The sequence below is a fragment of the Odocoileus virginianus genome, chromosome 34 (assembly GCF_023699985.2).
Source record: "Odocoileus virginianus isolate 20LAN1187 ecotype Illinois chromosome 34, Ovbor_1.2, whole genome shotgun sequence".
NCBI lineage: Eukaryota > Metazoa > Chordata > Mammalia > Artiodactyla > Cervidae > Odocoileus > Odocoileus virginianus.
The window spans coordinates 2567047-2585699 of record NC_069707.1 but is presented as its reverse complement, the minus strand read 5'-3'; the positions used below and the strand labels follow the sequence as shown (position 1 = coordinate 2585699).

Below are 18653 nucleotides of genomic sequence, written 5' to 3'. Positions count from 1 at the left end.
GCAGTGAGCAGAGCGTGGGGAAGCCCATGCGCACAGCACGCAGCCCCAGTAGCTGCAACGGGCTGAGCGTGTCCCACCTAAGCTCCAGAATAAGGCGCGCTCAGGCCCTCGGTTGTGTCCGACTCTGCGACCCTGCAGAAGGTGGCCTGCCAGGCTCTTTGGAGTGGCTGCCATTTCCTCCTCCAGGGGATCTTCCTGACCCAGGGGTCAAACCCGTGTCTCCTGCATCACAGACGGATTCTTTACCACTGAGCCACCTGAAGAGTGGGAACGATCTCCAGAAGGGGCTTGTTACATTTTTTTTTAAGACAAAACCACCATGCCTTCACCGTGATGAACTGGACTGTGTCCCACAGAACTCCCCTGCTGAAGGCCAGAGTGACTATACTCGGAGAAGGGGTCTTGAGGGTGTAAGTGAGGTCGTGAGGGTGGGACTCTGATTCAACAGACTGCTGTCTCTATCAGAGGAGGAGGACCCCAGGGACCTCTGTCTCTCTCTTCTCGGATACAGAGTGAGGCCGCCTGAAGACGCAGGGAGAAGGCAGCCGTCTGCAATCCAGGATAGGGCTCGCATGGGAAACCAAGATGAATTTCTGTAGCTGAAGCTGCCCAGTCTGCGGTATTTCGCTACGGCCACCTGGGCAGACAACGACAATCACCGTATTTAAAAAAAGTCAATGTAGGCCCTTCCGACTCCGTGCGACCCCATGGGCTGTAGCCCACCAGGCTCCGCTGTCCATGGGATTTCCCAGGCAGAATATTGGAGTGGCTTGCCATTAATATCACAGAATGACAACTTTTAAAGGGAGCTGACCAGTCCTGATTGAATTTGGTAGAGCTTAGGAGTAATTCAGGATGCATCGTGGAAGCTAAACTCGCGAGTCCATCTGCTTAGCTACAGGAGCTGATGCAACGTTTCAAACAGCTGTTTGGTTCTTTGCACGAATAAGATCAACAGTTCATGCATTTACAGACTTGGCTGACAGCCTCCCTCTTCCCATAAAACCGCTAGTTAAATGAGACTTTCATTGCCTCGAGCTTCTTTTCTCAAACGTGCCAGGGTGAGTCCCTGGAATCGGCAACTCAGGCCAAGAGGGAGCAGAAGGAGCAAGAGCACTGGGGAGACTCCAGGCCAGGCGTCCCCCGGGGGTAACGGAGAGGTGGCTTCATCACGTTTGTCTTTATGACAAGCAGAGAAATGAGAACATCAAACAGACCTGAGGGTGACTGCCCCTGGACGCGCCCTTGAACGTGGGGCCCTCTGACTCCGGGGTGCCTGACCCCACCTGGCCGAGCTAGAGGACCCCCGGTGGGAAAGTAGCCCAGGCCACCCCACCCTGCCCGCACACACCTGTGGGCGTCCTCGCCGTGAACTCGGGGTCGAAGTGGAAGGTGTCTTCCGGCCGGCCCACCGCTGGCTTGAAGGGCGGCTTGATCTCCTTTCTGTACAGCTTCTGCAGGGACGGCAGGACGGGGCGGGGACTGAGGGTCGGCGGGGCGGGGGTGACGCAGGGGAGGGGCCGTCTGTGCCCCCCCAGGGCGCCGAGCCCTTCCCCCAGCTCTGACACGTGCAGGAGCGCCCTGAAAACACGTTGCGCTGAGGACAGACAGAGCCACATTGTCTACAAGCAGCCGTGGGGGCCGTGGCTCCAGGGCAAAGGCTTTGGGGACATCTAAACACTCTGATTTTACCCCAACAGTTTCGATCATTTCTGCGCAGTAGAATCTGCTTCAAGCAGCATCTGACAGGTCAGTCACATCCGCCCCCCCAGGTACTAGCAGGAAGAGCCCTGCTCCTCCGCATTGTCCCCCCACGACTGGGAGCCAGCAGCTCAGATGCCGCCGGTTGCTGGGACACCGACCCCATCCGCGTCCCCCTCACCCACACCGCAGGGTCTGTGTACGTCCCGGGACACCTATCCCGGCTGCTCCCGGATTCGGGCCTCCAGACCCCTCTGTTCAAGTCCAGGGGCCAAGTCGGGCTTTGCGGTTGATATACACGTTTTTGTACACTTGAACAGGCTCATGGAGCGCCTGTCAGAGAGCCAGCCACTTCTGGAGTCTGACAGTCTCACAGTGACTGCCTTGGAGAGGGTTCAAGGGCACCCCCTCACGTACGTTCTTCCAAGCCTGACTTCTTGCTGATTGCTTTTAAGGAGCAACATAAAGGCGTTCAGAACCGGGCAGGACACATGATGGATGATGCTGAGGTGTGGGGGGAGGTAGCAGGGCAGCCCCAGGGCCCGGGATGCCCGTCTGAGAAGGGAGGTGGGCGCCGGAATGGCAGGGCCTGGTGATGCCAGGTGTGGGCCAGGGGTTCCACCCAGGAGGATTTGGGAATGGGAGGCCTGGGTTCAGTCAGATCGCCCTCGGAACAGGCAGCAGGTGGTGTCAATCGTGGGGAGCCGCGCACCCCCGCGGCAGGGCGTGGAAACCAGAAGAAGGTCTGGTTGCAATCTGCCAGCATGCATTCTCCCAAGCCTGCCTCACCGGCGGGCCCCCCAGGCCCAAGCTGGGAACATGGGGCCCTTCCCAGGGCTCCAGGTCACCAGGTTGGACTCAGGGCCCCTGATAGGTGGGTCTGCAAATGGATGCAGTGGCCTGTCTGGGTTGCTCCCAGTCTCTCAGGAACTCAAGAAAGCAGATTTCACCACTGATTTTAGTTCAGAAAACTGAACTACAATAGGTTAGGTAAGACCCCCTCCAGGGTCAAGGGTGACAAAGGCACAGGTGGGGGGTGTGCCTGGGTCTCCAGACTCTTCCCGCCTCAGCGGAGACCCTGCCAGAGCACACCCTGCAGAAGGTGCCGCCCGCACAGACGCACGGACCGCTGACCGCTGGGCTCCCTCTCGGGTTCAGGGCGGCCTTGGCTGCGCGTGCACACGTGGAGCTGGGGTGTGCACTCGGGAGCCCTCGGAGGAGGAAAAGTGAGCTAATCCAGCCTCCCATTACTTGGTCGTTTCCAGCCCTGGGTGAAGAGATTTCATTAGGAATTGAGTTACTGGACTGATGTTGAAGCTGAAACTCCAATACTTTGGTCACCTGATGTGGAAAACTGACTCATTTGACTGTGATGCTGGGAAAGGTTGAAGGCGGGAGGAGAAGGGGACCACAGAAGATGAGGTGGTTGGATGGCATCACTGACTCAAAAGACATGAGTTTGGGTAAATGCTGGGAGTTGGTGATAGACAGGGAGGCCTGGCGTGCTGTTTTCATGGGGTCGCAAAGAGTTGGACATGACTGAGCGACTGAACTGAACTGAACTGAAAACCCTTTCCAGAAATGGAAAGATGCTGCTTTCTGTGCTGACGCACCAGGGGTGTGTGTGTGTGTGTGTGTGTGTGTGTGTGTGCGCACGCGCACTTCCCTGACAAAGGCACTGGTCAGGGCAAATCTAATACGCAGGGCGAGCTCCACGCTCTGGTTAAAACACACGCTGTTACCAAGCTTGCCGGCTGCCCAGCCTGGCCCCCTGCCACCGGCCGTTCTCCCTGGGGTGTCTGCACTAGGCCAGTCACCAAATATTTGTCCTCCTGCTACTTCCCAGAGGACGGGGAGGGGGTGCGGAGGGAGGGACCTCCAGCAGAGCCCGTCTCCTGCTTCCATGACGAGGGGGCACTTGTTTACACAAGAGATTTCCAGGAAAGAGAACCACACGCATGGTGGCCAGGGGCAGGAGGGGGTTCCAGTGGCTGGAACGGGTGATGGGGTTAAAGGCACAGATCTCCAGTTTACAATGGATAAGTCCTGGGGAGGTTCTGTCCCGTGTGCTGACTATAGATCAGAAGACTGGTGGTGCATGCTTGAAAGTTGCTGAAAGAGGAGATCCTGAGAGTTCTCATCCAAAGGAGAAAACATGGAACTATGTGTGGCGACAGATTTCATCTAGGCTTATTGTGGTAATCACATCACAATACTTACAAAGAGCAAATCGTTCTGTCGTAATGCCGAAACTAATACATGCCAACTGTATCTCAGTAAACACACACACACAGAACGGGTCATTTCATCCGAAGGAGACCTCTTGCACCTGGAGGCTGAAGCCCAACCATTTTGGTTCCTCCCCTCACTCAACACCCAGGCCAAGTCTTTACCCATCTCCACTAGGAGTCAGGAGGTGGTCCTGGTCAGGAGGCTGACCCCTTGGGAGGAGACACAGACCCCCACTTGCAAGTCCTCACGTATAAGGAGGTGAGCTCATCGCAGTCCGATGGTCCCCCAGCAGTGAGCTGTTGTGGCTTCGTCCGGTTGGAGAGCAGCGCGTATTTTAAGTTGAAATATCGAGTGATAACTCGGGGATCCAGAGAGGGCACGGCACCCGGGGGTCCCCGCTCTGGGACGGTGCTCGGCCCACACTTGCCCCCACTTTGCCCGGGACAGAATCCAGTGCCCACCGTGCCAGTCCCAGAAGTGGGTGTGCAGCCTGTGCACCCTCAGGCTTCACGCGGTAGCGTGTGCAAGCGTGGCCGTGTTTCCGTGCACTTTCCGAACGGCCTCTGTAAGCCTGTGCTCAGCTGCGGAGAGCCCGACTGACCCAAGACACGGTGTGGGAGAAAGCTCCGCGAGGCTTGCTGCGGGGGCAGCAGGAAGCCCCCCAAAGACCCCTCTTCCCTGACGCTAGGAGCTGCAGAGATGGAGCCTGTCCTTGAAATACGCCCCGGACCCCCGTCTCGGGCGCTTGCTGCAGTCTCATTCTGCTTTCAAGTGGGCAGCAAAAAACCTCAAAGCCGCCTGCGGTGTTCGGTCACCCTGCCCTTCCGATGCACCCCGGTGTTTGCTGCGGGCTTAGATGTCTTCCTGTCGCTGGATAAACATTTTAGCAAGTGCTTTGTTGTTGTTTAGTCGCTGAGTCGCGTCTGACTCTTTGCGACCCCAAGGACTGTAGCCCGCCGGGCTCCTCTGTCCGTGGAATGCTCCAGGCAAGAACACCGGAGTGGGTAGTCACTGCCTACTCCAGCGCATCTTCCCGACCCAGGGATCAAGCCTGAGGCTCCTGCATTTGCAGGTGGATTCTTTACCACTGAGCCACCAGCAAGGCCTGGAAAGCACTAGTGAGTGTTATTCTTATACATGTCTTTTATCTCCCTGTGTCCAAACCTTGGAGTGGGTTTGAAGATTTAGAGAAAAGGGGAACTTGCTTTTCATTCTGTCACATCCACTGCTGAGCACAGGGTCAGATGGAGAGTGGACAGGCCCACCATCTTGTGGAGGACTCTGAGCTTCCTAATTCTGACCTGCACCCCCCTCTCTGAGCCTCTGGGACAATTCACCCCACACCGATGGGAAGGCAGTGGGGTCTGGAGACCGAGTTCAATGAGCATCACTTTCAATCCCAGCGCTTGTGCTGGGATCTCGGATGACACGAACTGTAGCAATGTTGGGACGGGTTTCACATCATGTGTAGACACTGGGGCTCTCAGAGCAGGTGCATCTGAATTCTATTTATACCTAAAAGGTGACTAGGGAAGGACAGAAGGAGCAAAACAAAAATAGCAACTCGATAATGGAAGAGAGAACTGATTGCAGCTCGGGGTCACAGACCGAACATCTGTTTTCTGCAAGCACTTCTGGCTCCAGGCATTTCAAAATTAACACGCTCCAATTAGGCAAAGGGCACCGTGAGAGATGCTTCCTGAAATAGCAGGAACGATGCAGAGGGTGACAGGACGAGGGGGAGAACAGGAAGCAGTGCAACGGCTCCAGCACGCCGTGGGCGGGTCTGGGGTGTCTGGTCCACGCGGCGCACAGCTCTGCCTCCGGGGGAGACCCCACCGGGAGCGTTCCAACCCCGGCGTCTGGGTTTACAAAACTGCTGAGCCAGAGGGCGATCAGTCCTTGAACAGACACCTGTTGGCTCCTTGGAAGGGCGGGTCCTTCTGGGGTATTTAATATGGGGGCAGATATAGAGAAACCTCCCAGGGGGCCGTGGAGGGGACCCTGGTACGGCAGATGCTGAGGGGCAGCTGCGAGCTCCCGGCACCCAGGCCCCTGGAGCCCGCCCTCTGTGCCTAATAAGCCCCCCCACGCCCAGAGCTCCACTCCGCAGCTGCCGGTCCACGTGCTGCCGGGCTCCCCGGGTCCGAGGTCGCTCCTCTCATGGCCCTCAGCCTCAGTCTCCCCCAGGAGTCCCTCCCACCTCACGCGTGACTCTGGTGATGTGCTTGGAAGGGTTTCAGAAAGTGAAAAGAACAACACAAGCCTGACTCCAGCCCTGACGGGTGCAGCTGCAATCACAAGGCGTCACGTTACAGGGAGAGCCCCGGGGTGGACGCTTCATCCCTCCCGAGAGGAGCCTGGCGGGGCTGGAGGGCTCCGGGCCCGGCTCGAGGCCTCGAGGCCCCTGAAGAAGCTTATCTGGGGCTTCTGCTCGTTTCTGTTCTCAGCGTGGCTCCAGCCAACAGAAAAAGTAGACGCAGTTCCTGCACCCGCGCTCCCATCACTGCCCACAGAGGCGTGCAGTCCATCACCAACGCATCACTTTTCATTTCTCCTGACGCAGGGAGTGAGCCTGCAGGGGCAGTGCTCCCCTGGGAAGGTGCTAATAATTGCCAGGCTCCGGGGGTGAGCTGGTGGCAAAGCAGGATGAACGGGGCAGTGACTCCCAAGGGCACAGACCACGGACTCACGTGGTCCTGCCAGGAAACCAAAGACCCCGGGGAGAAGACGTGTGGGATGACAGGTGTACTTAAAAAAAACAACAAGAACTTCCGCTGGCAGTTTTGGGTCAGAGAAGGTAGCAGAGGTGGAATCGTGTCCTTCTATTTTCCAGGCTGGTGCCGAGGCCGCCCCTGGGTAAAGTCACCGACCAGTCAAGGCGAGGTCATGTCATTGTCGTTTTTGGAGCGTCTGTCTGGCAGCGGGACGGCCTCCTGGTATTAACAGTTTTTGCAGAGGGGCCGCCCCTCTGGTTTCCAGTTACCGAGGCTGCTGGGAGCAGAGCACGGACCACTGGACAGACCTGTTTGGTCTGTCTTCCTGGAGCCGGGGCTGGCCCCTGGCCCGGGGGTGTGGCTGGGCCCGAGGCTGGCCAGGACACAGCAGCCCCTGCCTGGCTGACCCAGTGCCGTGGGGGCTGGAGAGGCTGCCGGCTCCTCGTCCCGGGGAGGACCTGGGGGGCTGGAGAGGCTGCCGGCTCCTCGTCCCGGGGAGGACCTGGGAGGCTGGACTGAGGCTGTGGCTCCTCGTCCCGGGGAGGACCTGGGGGGCTGGAGAGGCTGCCGGCTCCTCGTCCCGGGGAGGACCTGGGGGGCTGGAGAGGCTGCCGGCTCCTCGTCCCGGGGAGGACCTGGGGGGCTGGAGAGGCTGCCGGCTCCTCGTCCCGGGGAGGACCTGGGAGGCTGGACTGAGGCTGTGGCTCCTCGTCCCGGGGAGGACCTGGGAGGCTGGACTGAGGCTGTGGCTCCTCGTCCCGGGGAGGACCTGGGAGGCTGGACTGAGGCTGCAGCCCTGGGAGGTGGGAGGTCTTTGCAGGGACTCCCTCCCTCCGCCCCTGCCCCGCTCGTCAGCCCCCTCTGCAGCCCTGCCCCCACCCCGATGGGGTGCCCTGCCGCAGCCGCCTCTGTGGCTGGACGATGGACGGTGGTCCCCCCGGGCTCGGAGTGGCTGGAGGGCGGCGGTGTCTTTCCATCGCTGTATCCTGGGCACCTGCTCACCTGGACGCGGGCGAGCACCCAGTGATCATGAAACACGTCCGCCTGCACCAAGTGGGGTCTCAGAGTGGGGGGCTCAGGGAGACCTCTCTGCTCGTCCTCCCCCCACCCGACCCCCGAGACATGAGATGTTGGCAGGGAAGCTTGTCTGAGTCCATCCGAGGGCCTCTCTCAAACACCAAAGTAAACCCAAGTGAAACGAAGCACTAAAAACAGCAGAAGAAGCTTGCAACCTAACTGCAGCCCGATTTGCTTTGATGGAACACGGACGTGCCACCTTCTTGGAATAGGTGTCCGGGGACTCTGCCCCGAGCGCAGGGCCAGGGCCAGCCGGGCACCGCGGCCTCGCCCAGGGCTCTCGCAGACCTGCACTCTTGGGGACACACGGAGTCCAGCCTGCAGTGTCCCCGGCCATCGTGCTGCGAAAACTCCATGCACCCTGAGACGCTGACGTGGCCCCCGTCCCAGGACAAGCCCCTTCCTCGTCCAGGCAGGGGGTGAGCCTGTCTGCCCACGGCCCCCAGCCAGGCTCGCGAGGGGCGGCTGCTGGGTGCCCTCCCCTCCCACCCTGTGCTGGTCACCTCCCAGCACAGCCCCCGCCCCGGCAGGGCAGCCCGGGTTCCCCAGGCACCTCATCGCCAAGGAGTCAAGGCTCCTCTCACCTCGGCAGCCAGGTCTAATGTGCTGTGTCTCACCTGAGCCCCAGCTCTAGGTCTGGAACCCCCAGTCCCCCAGGCTGTGTTCCTGGGCTCTCGCGGGGTGGAGCGGGGGCTGTGGGGGCCCCCTCTCGCTCTGTCCAGTTCCCACAGGGGTCCTGAGTCAGTCTGACCACCCCCTGCCCTCCACATCTCATCACCCTGGACACCGACCTGGCTCAATCACGATGCCCGCCTCAGCATGAGTCCTGGCAGGTGGGTTGAGCTGGAACCCCCAGGTGTTTCCCCTTAATCACCTTCTGCCCACTGACCCCTGATCCTCACCCCACCTCTCTCCTAAGGCAAGACACCCACCCCCGAAGTGGTCCCCACACCATTGTGACGGCTCCCCGAACAAGTCTTCCTTAGGTCTTGAACAAGCATCACAGACAACTGTCTTCCCCGGTCTGGGTAATGCCTTTCTGTAACAGCTTCCACAGCAGTGAGAGCTGAGTGTGGGCAGGACCCTGACTCCAGGCAGGAAGCCGCCCCCAGTCTGGGCCCAGAGGCTCCACACCCAATGCTCCGAGCAGCTGGGAGCAGCCCAGGGTGTCCTCGGCTCAGTCCTCAGGAAGGCAGGAGGGCTGCAGGGCCACGGGGGCCCACGGTCTCCAACCGGCAAAGGGCTGGACGGGTTCCAGGCCTAGAGCTGCAGGGGAGGGTGGGGGCTCCCAGGCCTGTGCCTGGGAACCCCCGAGGGAGCGCCCTTCTCCAGGGGACGGTCTACGCTGACTGCTGGCCTGTACCCAGCAGCTGCCACGCCCTTGTATCCCCCAGCCCCACCTCCCCGCGGTTCCGTGCAGAAGGGACCCGGGCCAGCAACTTACATTCCAGTCGATGGTGACGAAGAAAGGGTGGCGCTTGATCTCCTCCACACCGTCCAGGCCAGCACCTGGGGGGCCAGAGAGCAGGGAGCATCAGAGCAGAGACGCGACTGCACACCCTCTGATGTCAGAGCAGAACCCGTGACTGCACACCCTCTGATGTCAGAGCAAACCCGTGACTGCACGCCCTCTGACGCAGCAGTGAGGTGGGTGCTGGGGGCACGTGCAGGGTGGTCCCGACGACCTCCAGGGAGAAGCAGCCCCAGTTGCCCCGTCTCCTGCCGGCCCCCACCCCCTTGCCCGCCTCAGACCCTGCAGAGGCCACCATGCCGCCCTGTGAGCAGCTGAGAGGGGGCGGGGGAGGGGCAGGTAGATGCCCCCAGCGGTAGCTGCGGGATGCTGGGGCAGCTGGGTGAGGACGTGGAGGCCTCCATCAGGACCAGCCTCGGGCCGGGCCTTCCTGCAGGATGAGGACACGGGCGAGGGTGGGGGGAGCCCAGCACAGAGACTTGGCTCGGGGCTCCCGGGGAGGAAGGCAGGGCCCAGGGCGCCCGTGTCCTGCAGAAAAGGAGCCTGGAGACGGGCCACAGGGAGCCGCGCCCACCCCTGTGAGCACTGGAGACGGGCCACAGGGAGCCGCGCCACCCCTGTGAGCACTGGAGACTGAGTGCCAACAGAGCTGCCTGTTGCTCATTCCTGCTTCACCCCCGCCCGCTTTGCCGCTGACGTTATATCCCGAGGCCCGAGGGAGGGGGCGCACGGAGGACTTCAGGGCAGCGGGACTGTCTGACCCCTGATGGCGGATGCACGTCGGCACGGATCCCACGCCTCCCAGAGTGAACCCTGCCGGGACCTCCACATCTCGGGGAGTGAATACGTGCTGACGTGGCTTCATCAACACTAACGAAGGCTGGATTCGCCACGGACGCGGGAAGGGGTGGCGGGCCGCCTCCATCGGGCAAGTCCAATGCCTGCTGCACGTTGAGGGAAAAAGGCTTTCCGGCTCAAAGGAACAGGCTGTGCGGGAGGCCCTGAGCGCCAGGGGCCCAGTCCTGCGCCAGTGCAGAACCTCGCCCAGGTCCAGCCCGCCCCCACCCCACCTTAGGTCTCATCCTCGGGAGAGGCAGGAAGACGTGGGGGACAGATGGCAGGTGGCCACCTCAAACCGCTGTGGTCTCCGTGGAGCCCCCGACCCGGCCTCACCGTCCAGCCTGAGGAGCCGAGGGACCCTCCTCCGGGACACCGGAGGGTCCCAGGAGACACAGCCTGCTGTGGGCCTCATCGAGAAGCTGCCCGTGGCACCAGGTCACCTCGGAGGACAATCCTGGCCAGGCCAGCATGGTGGGAAAGAGCCCCCGGCCCCCGTCACCACACTAGCCTCCAGGACCTGCGATCAGCCCTTTGATGTGCAAATGACCATAGACAGGAGGAAGGGGTCAGATAAAGAATATCCCCCTCCAGGGACCCGGGGAGGCAGACACGTCACAGGGCTTTCCCACTAAGTGAGCCTCTGCACCCCTGGACCACCAGGGAAGTACCTCATCAAATCTTTTAGAGCATCCTGTGCAATAAATCAGTAACAGTCACAGGAGCACCTTCCTGAGGTCTGGGATCTGCTCTCTGAATTACCAAAGCTGGGGGGTGGGGTGGGGGGTGGTGCCAGGAACCCTGGGCTTACACCTGGTCAGCAGGAAGCACAGCGACGACCTGGGATCCCCAGCTGGTGTCTAAGGTGGGGGGTCTGATGAGAGTGACCATGGCCCTCTGGGGTTCAGGATAACTCAGGCGGTCAGAACTGCGCTGAATCCTAGGACCCGGTGGGTTTCTGCAGAGATGGGGAGCGTCCATCTGTGTGGAAACCCCAAGCGTCTAGTGTCAGGAGTGTTGTCAGTAATGGAGAGAAAGCATTGTTTGAGGACCCTCCGCAAGTCCGTGCCATCTCCATAGAAAGCCCTGACCTCAGCCCGGAGATCTGGTCCAGCCTGGGCGTCCCCAGCACCTGGCGGCCCTCTCAGGTGCCCAGGTAGCTGCTGGAACACGTCGAGAATGAACGTTCTGGCTTTGCGCCCACTTGCACGCAGGCCTCCTTTGATGAAGCCCAGGATTCAAGATTGAAAAAGACTTCTGGCCACCAAATGAAAAATGCCTCTGATTTACACTCTTTCAGCTCTGTTTCTGGGCTTCCCTGGTGATTCAGATGGTAAACAATCCTCCTGCAATGCAAGAGACCCAGATTCGATCCCTGGGTCGGGACGATCCCCTGAAGGAGGAGATGGCAACCCACTCCAGTATTCTTGCCTGGAGAATCCCCATGGACAGAGGAGCCTGGCAGGCTACAGTCCATGGGGTCGCAAAGGGTTGGACACGACTGAGTGATAAATACTTTCACCAGTCTTTTTTGCATGTTTTACCCATTGCATTTCATGCCCATTCGTTATTTGCAAGTACATGCTGCAGGAATCGAAACAAAACAGGACAGACAGGAAATACAGGTGCTGGTATAAGTACAAGTCTCTGTTGTATCAGCTGGGTCTTCTTGGGCACATTTTTATCTGCACCTTCTTCCACTGCAGTGAGATTCTGCACCATGTTTGTGCTTCTAGGCCTCAGGAAACACTCGACGGTGAACTGACACTTTGGTTATGACTCAAAAATTATAAGTATTCCAAAGCAGGGAAATGTAAAACAGAACATTTCTGCATGCAGCTCTCTGAAGCTTGTGTCAACCTTCCTAGGGAAAGTGGGGTGATTATTTTGGATTCCAGTTCTACTCATCCTCTCCAGAAATGAGTTAACATAGTCTACTCTGCAGTTGACAACTCCTTTTTGCTTAAACACACTTGACAAACAGCGGTGAGCAGAAATCCATCCTGGCAGAGTCGGGGGAGTCTGCTCATTGCTGAATCTCGGCTGACGTGCTGTGGGGTTGTCACCAAATGCACTCAAGCCTCACTCTGTCCCCAGAGGCAAGTGCCCCAAGGGCAGGTGAGCATGCACGGAAACATTAAGAACAGAAGAGCAATCTCTAGGCAGTTTAGCGAGCCTTCATTAAGATCCCAATGCCAGCCAAATATGCAGATTCAAGAATTCACGCTTACTCTCTGCAGTGCGAGTAAGTACCACATTTAATTACTTCTGCTGTGATCACTCAAGGGCTGTCTTCCCGAAGGCAGCTCTCTGGACCACGTCTGGATTTCTGTGTTGGTCCAGTGGTGATGTTACATCCGTGGGAACCAACCTCCACTGGGCGCGGCTGTAAACGCAGCACTGGGCCTGTGGCCGGGACCTGACCCTTTCTGACCCTGGTCACCTGGAGCCCTTCCACTGCACATTTTTTAACAAGGCGACCCTGTTCATTTCCTCTTGGGCTCAATCATCAACAAGCTCCCACAGTCTCAGTAAATCATCCCTCAAAAGTTCTGAGGATCTGCCAAAAATGTTTTCCTTGAATCTTCCTGGCCACAGAAGGTTTGGGGAAATGTTTAATCCCTGGGCCCTTCATGACTGTTGAACTATTTATTTGGTGCTGTGTTTGTTGTCTGAGAGTCGCACAGAGTCGCTCTCTAGTTCTTTCGGGCGTGTTCACAATCCGCTCACATCTGGCTATTTTCCTCGCGTACTTTGCATTCCATCGAACCTGCACTCCTGAAGGCCAGTCTACAGCTGCCCAGGATTTGAACACTAGGTCTCCTTTTTACGTCTTCATCACCCACAGATCATCTACACATCATTTTTATGGCTTTGAAGTATCTTCGGTCAGCTTGATATTTCATTTGATGCTTAGAATCTTTGCTCGGCCGTAGCTGTCTTATCTCCCAGGGCCCTGCCGGCTGAGGGCAGGGCCCCAACAGATCCTCAGGGCTGGTGTGGAACCGTCAGCTCCCAGCGAGGGGCAGGGTGTTCGTCATGACCAAGTCATCAAAGGCTGGCCCAGCACGAGAGGTCTCGGTGGTGCCAGTGGGGCTGGAGGAGATGACTGGAGAGCAGGGTGGCTGGGGTCTGAACCCAGATCAAGAGAGCACAGCCCGTGGAGATGGACGCTGGAAAGGAGACAGGAACCGGAAGGGCAGAACCCTCTTGAGCGGCCGGCCCTGCCCCCAGTGTGCCCAGGGCGGTTGTTGGCAGTTTACTGGTGATGCTGTTTTATGCTCAGCGGCACGTCTGACTCCAGACCCTGCTGCCTGGTCTCCCAGGAGCCCGGGATGTCCCAGGACTCTCCAGAGAAGCTGCAGATGTTCACAGGGATGAGCTAGGGACCCCTGGAGGGTCCTTCTCTAATTCACGACCAGAATGATCGGCTGAGAAACTGGATTGCCGTGCCCCCTCGCTGTATCCTTCGGGGACTGCGAGGTGGACTGTTGAGTCTGCATGGCCTCCCCGGCCCCTCCCCTCGGCTGCCTGAGGTCACACGTGCTCTCACGTGCTACAGGATCCTCCGGGACTCTGCGCGGTGTTTCTCTGGCCCAGAACCCATGCCCCCCACCGACCCCCACGCTGATACACACACAAGGTTTGGAGACACCACCCCAGGTCCTCAGGCAGCCCTGCCGGGGGGCCCTCCTGACTATCGCAGCCGGTATATTTCGTGCCTGCTTCCATCACCAAAGACCACAGTGCGTAATAAACAAGGGCGAAGCCCAAATAATCCAGTCTTCCAGCTGCTGGGTCCACTTGCACCATGGTTGAAACAGACACAAATTTGACTCCATTTTTGACAAATATAAAAGTAAAATCTCTCCATTTATGGCACAGAAAAGAACCCTGTTCCTGCCATCCCACCCACTGGCCACCCAGCCTCTGCCAGGCCTGGCTGGGGGCCCGCCTGCCTCCTCCATCTGCCTGCCCCCAGCCCCACCTTGCCCCTGCCCCGTGCCCCTCGGGCGCTGCAGCCTGCCCGGAGGGGGCTCCCTCTGCTGGCTCCTCCTCTCAGGTCTGCAGGGAAGAGGCAGGGGTGTGTCCACCTGAGACTTCCGGCCTCTTCACCCACATGACTGGGTTTCCCGGGAAGCATCACCGACCTGTGTCCCCAGCACCCACCACAGGTGTGCAGGGCACCTCGCTGAACAGTGCACGCCCGTGGCCAGCAGTGGCTGGGGGACCTAGACTCGGACTCTTCGGGTGAGGATGCCGGGCCTTCAGGGGACCTAGACTCGGACTCGTCGGGTGAGGATGCCGTGCCTTCAGGGGATGACCAGGTGAAAACACCATCTCTAGGCTCGGCAGCCACAGCACCTCCAGCAGGGGATCTGGGGCAAGGGCCTCGGTCTCGTCACCTGCCAGCTGTGTGACACCAACCAGACAAACTTCCGCCATTTCTTCCACTGCAGATGCTATGGACTCACTCTCGGAGGTACTGAACTGTGTTCCTCCAGATTCATGTGGTCAAGTCCTAACCCCAGAACCTCATGGGCAACCTTATTTGGAAATGTGATTAGTTGGGATCAGTTCACCCTGGGGCAAGGTGGCCACTGATCCCATATGGCTAGGGTCCTGATCAGTTCAGTTCAGTCGCTCAGTCGTGTCCAAATCTTTGCGACTCCATGGACTGCAGCACATCAGGCCTCCCTGTTCATTGCCAACTCCTGGAGCTTGCTCAGACTCACATCCATCGAGTCAGTGATGTCATCCAACCATCTCATCTGCTGTTGTTCCCTTCTCCTCCTGCCTTCAATCTTTGCCAGCATCAGGGTCTTTTCAAATGAATCAGCTCTTCGCATCAGGTGGCCAAAGTACTGGAGTTTCAGCTTCAACTTCAGTCCTTCCAATGAACACCCAGGACTGATCTCCTTTAGGATGGACTGGTTGGATCTCCTTGCAGTCCAAGGGACTCTCAAGAGCCTTCTCCAACACCACAGTTCAAAAGCATCAATTCTTCGGCGCTCAGCTTTCTTTATAGTCCATCTCTCACATCCATACATGACTACTGGAAAAACCATAGCCTTGACTAGACGGACCTTAGTTGGCAAAGTAATGTCTCTGCTTTTTAATATGCTTTCTAAGTTGGTCATAGCTTAAGAGAGGAAATTTGGACAAAGGGGACCCCTCTACAGTTCAAGGATCAATGGACAGAGATCTGGGTTGACTTGAAGGTGATGGGGTTAAACCACAGACTGATGAGAGGACCCAGGGTTTGGTGAGATCTGATGTTGACAAACTCACCAAATGGCCAGGGGACTTTGGGGAGGGGGGTGGTCAAGAATAAGGCTCAAGGCAATCAACAGGGGGAAGAAGTCCCAGCCTTCTAATCTAGCCGCCTGTGTAGAGCAAAATTAATCTACACAACATAATTTTCACTTTATAGGCCAAAGATTTAAGGCAATTAAATTTAGTAGCCGACCTGGGTCAAGTTGGGTGAGTAATAATTCTGACTATGATTTCCTCTTTACATGAGTCTTCATATCCTATGACATTAATATGAAGTGGTCTTGCAGGATGGTCCATAACTCCTGGAAACCTTCACAATAATTCACTTTAGAGATTATCAGGAGGGCAGTCTCTGGCCATGGATGGGCTGTTTTCCAGACTGCAGCAGGCTCCACTAGGCTAGTATAATTTGATGATTATTTATCCACCTAATGAGATCAATCCATCTTTCTCTCTCATCAGGTATGAAAACTAAATAACAGAACAATATTCTGGGTTAGAGAGCTATGATTTTTGTGATGTTAAATTCTAAGACAAAAGTAAATTCAGAAAATTATTTCCTTTTTCCAGAACAAAGGAAGAACAAATACATTTCCCCTCCCCTCAGCTTGGTTACAGTCACCTGGTTCCCCATGAGAATTCTCCCCACCAAATGCTGTGATATTTGAAAGAAAAGAGGGACTCCCAAGACAGAATTCTTCCATCGCTGCAAGGGATGAGACTTGAACTGTTTGTTCTGCTGTGTGTTTCAGTGGATAAATGAGCTAACGTCTTCATTTCCAGTTCCTGACTCCAGTGTCTACCACTGGGAGGTTAGGCAGGTGAGACCACACCTGGGCACTGCCCAAGGGCAGAGCAGCTGGGAGTGGAGTGGTGCCTGCTACCTAGGAGGCAGGCGCTTTGCACACATGCTCACATATGCATCCAGAACGGAACAGGTGTCCAGAGTTTGTCCTGGCACTCACAAACGGCAAGGCAGAGACTGGGCAGATTTTCATAACAAAACTTGGTACCGAAATCAAAGTTTCGATCATCAGCAGAGCTACTGGTGGCAGGTTGAGTGATGACTTCTCAGGGTGACAGACCAGAGGGATTCCTCTGCTCCACAACTGGTCCTCTCTGCTTCTGCTTCTGGCGTGAACTCAGGACCCAGCCGGGCGCTCCATGCTTCATTGTCTAGTGCTGCCGGCCCTTCCAGAGACAGCCCAACAGTCCCTCCTCGCCCACTCTGCCTTTCTTGCAGTGATCTCAGGGGACAGTTTAACAAGACCTGTTAAGACGCACTGCACAGGACGATGGTTTCCTCTGCCAGGACCTGAGCCTCCGACGACTCTGTCTGTCCAAGCAGTGGGGAAAGAAAGATGCCCTCCCCACCCCCAGGTCTGTGCACTCCGATTATCTCTGAGTTTCACACCTTCGTTTGTCACACACACTGCGTGTTTCCTACGTGGCGGGTACCATGCTGGCTCTGGAGGTCTTCCTCACAGCCCCGTGAAGAAGCTCTGCTCTGACCCTCGCTTCACAGGTGGGAACCCAGGCACAGAGGGGGCAGCGCTCTGCTCAAGGTATCACAGCAAGGAAGTGCCGGGGGGACGGGGTCCTGGTATTCCAGCCCCCCACCTGCTGCCGCCACGCAGGGCTCCTCCTGAGCTCCGCTCCCCCCTGGTTCACACCTGCGCGTCCTCCACGTTCCAGCCACCCCCCGGGCAGCCCCGGGTGGCTCAGGGGTCGGGGGGCTTACCCAGCCGGTTGCAGGGGTTCCGTTTGAAGAGCGCTCTCAGCAGACTCTGGGCCTCCACGCTGAGGAACTGCGGCATGCCTAGCTTGGCTCTGAAAAGCACAGTCATATTTTAGGGGAAGAAGGATGAGCCGAGGGGGACCAGAGTTTGCCCCAGTGCTCTGGGTTTCTGCAGTCGGCATCCACAGAGAAATCCAATCAAACCAACGTGACCAGAGCAGCTATGCACAGTAGCTGTTTAATAATTCATTAAAAAACAATAAAGCCCCTGAAGATAAACAGCAATGCTCCCATGAACATAAGTAACATTTTAAATGGAAATTAACTGTTTCCTGAGACAACGACATCAAAGGCTTTGGAGAGATGAGTGGCATTGCTGACATTTTGGGAATCTCTCAGTTTGATGAGGCAGCTGGATTCTCCCATCTGCGTCCAGTTAAGTCTGTGGTCACATCTGGGAAAGGAGGGCCTTGCAGGCCCCTGGGGTCCTGGACACCCCCCACCTCCCTTCAGGAACCATGTGACCACAGCCTGGCACTGCCCCTTCAGAAATGCTGTCGCTCCCAAGGGACAGGCTGTAAGTTCACACCTGGGATTTGCTGGGGGAAATTATTCTAGTTCCCGAAAATGGTCTTGTGCCCTCTTAGAATGAAAAGGAGCAGAGGCCATCAATAGAAACAGCAGATTGTAGTTACGCATGTCATCACAGTATAAGGTCACCTGATACAGGAAAACACTGTTTATGGGATGTCTCCTTCTATTTATAAAATGACGTGATCTAAAAAAGCACAAGGTTTGTAGGTGCCTCTTGGTTGTATAAAAGTTGCGTGTCCACCTGCAAGCAGAGTTTGAGAGAGCTGGTCATGAGGCCAAGCAGCTTCACAGCTTCTCCTGTAGGTGTGGTGAGCGCCCACCTCCACCCCGCCCCCCCTGCCCCCTGAGCAGGGAGACCTTCTGGAGTGACTTGGAGTCCACCTGTTCCAGGGGCCACTTCCCCACTCTCGTCTGCCCTCTGCCTGCTTCTCTCTCTCCCACGGCTTGCTATCTGACATCTGGCTCAGATGAAGCCTGTTCACATTTAAGGTGTTATAGCAAGGGACTTCTCCACCAGTCCAGTGGTTAGGACCTGGCGCTTCCACTGCAGGGAGCGTGGGTTCGACCCCTGGCCGGGGAGCTAAGAGCCCAGAAGCCATGCAGTGCAGCCAATAAATTAAATGATGCTTTAAAAAAGGATATTACAGAAAGACTGGCTCTGCGTTTAGATGTCTTTCTAGGGTTCTAAGAGCAAAATTTATTTTCGTTGTACAAGATTCTGCATGAACATTAAGAAGAAAATTATGTTCACACTCAGTCACATGCTTCCCAGATGACATTAGTGGTAAAGAACCCAGCTGTCAATGCAGAAGACGTAAGAGACATGGGTTCAATCTCTGGGTTGGCAAGATCCCCTGGAGGAGGAAATGGCAACCCACTCCAGTATTCTTGCCTGGGAAACCCCATGGACAGAGGAGCCTGGCAGGATATAGTCCATGGGGCCGCAAAGAGTTGGACACGACTGAAGTGACTTAGCATGCACGCACTCAATCACGTGGGACACACAAGT

At 57.1% G+C, this 18653-nt stretch overlaps 1 protein-coding gene across 6 annotated transcripts in view; it reads right to left on the bottom strand.

The window, feature by feature from the left end:
- The window catches only part of RPS6KA2 (ribosomal protein S6 kinase A2), a 332908-nt gene that overhangs the window by 32442 nt on the left and 281813 nt on the right, over positions 1-18653 (bottom strand). For all 6 annotated transcript variants that reach the window (XM_020885936.2, XM_070461614.1, XM_070461615.1 and 3 more), the window contains 3 exons: positions 17054-17142; positions 9172-9236; positions 1352-1454 (listed from right to left, as the gene is read on the bottom strand). In XM_020885936.2, the coding sequence (XP_020741595.1) occupies positions 1352-1454; positions 9172-9236; positions 17054-17142 (257 nt within the window). The remainder of the gene's footprint in view (positions 1-1351; positions 1455-9171; positions 9237-17053; positions 17143-18653) is intronic.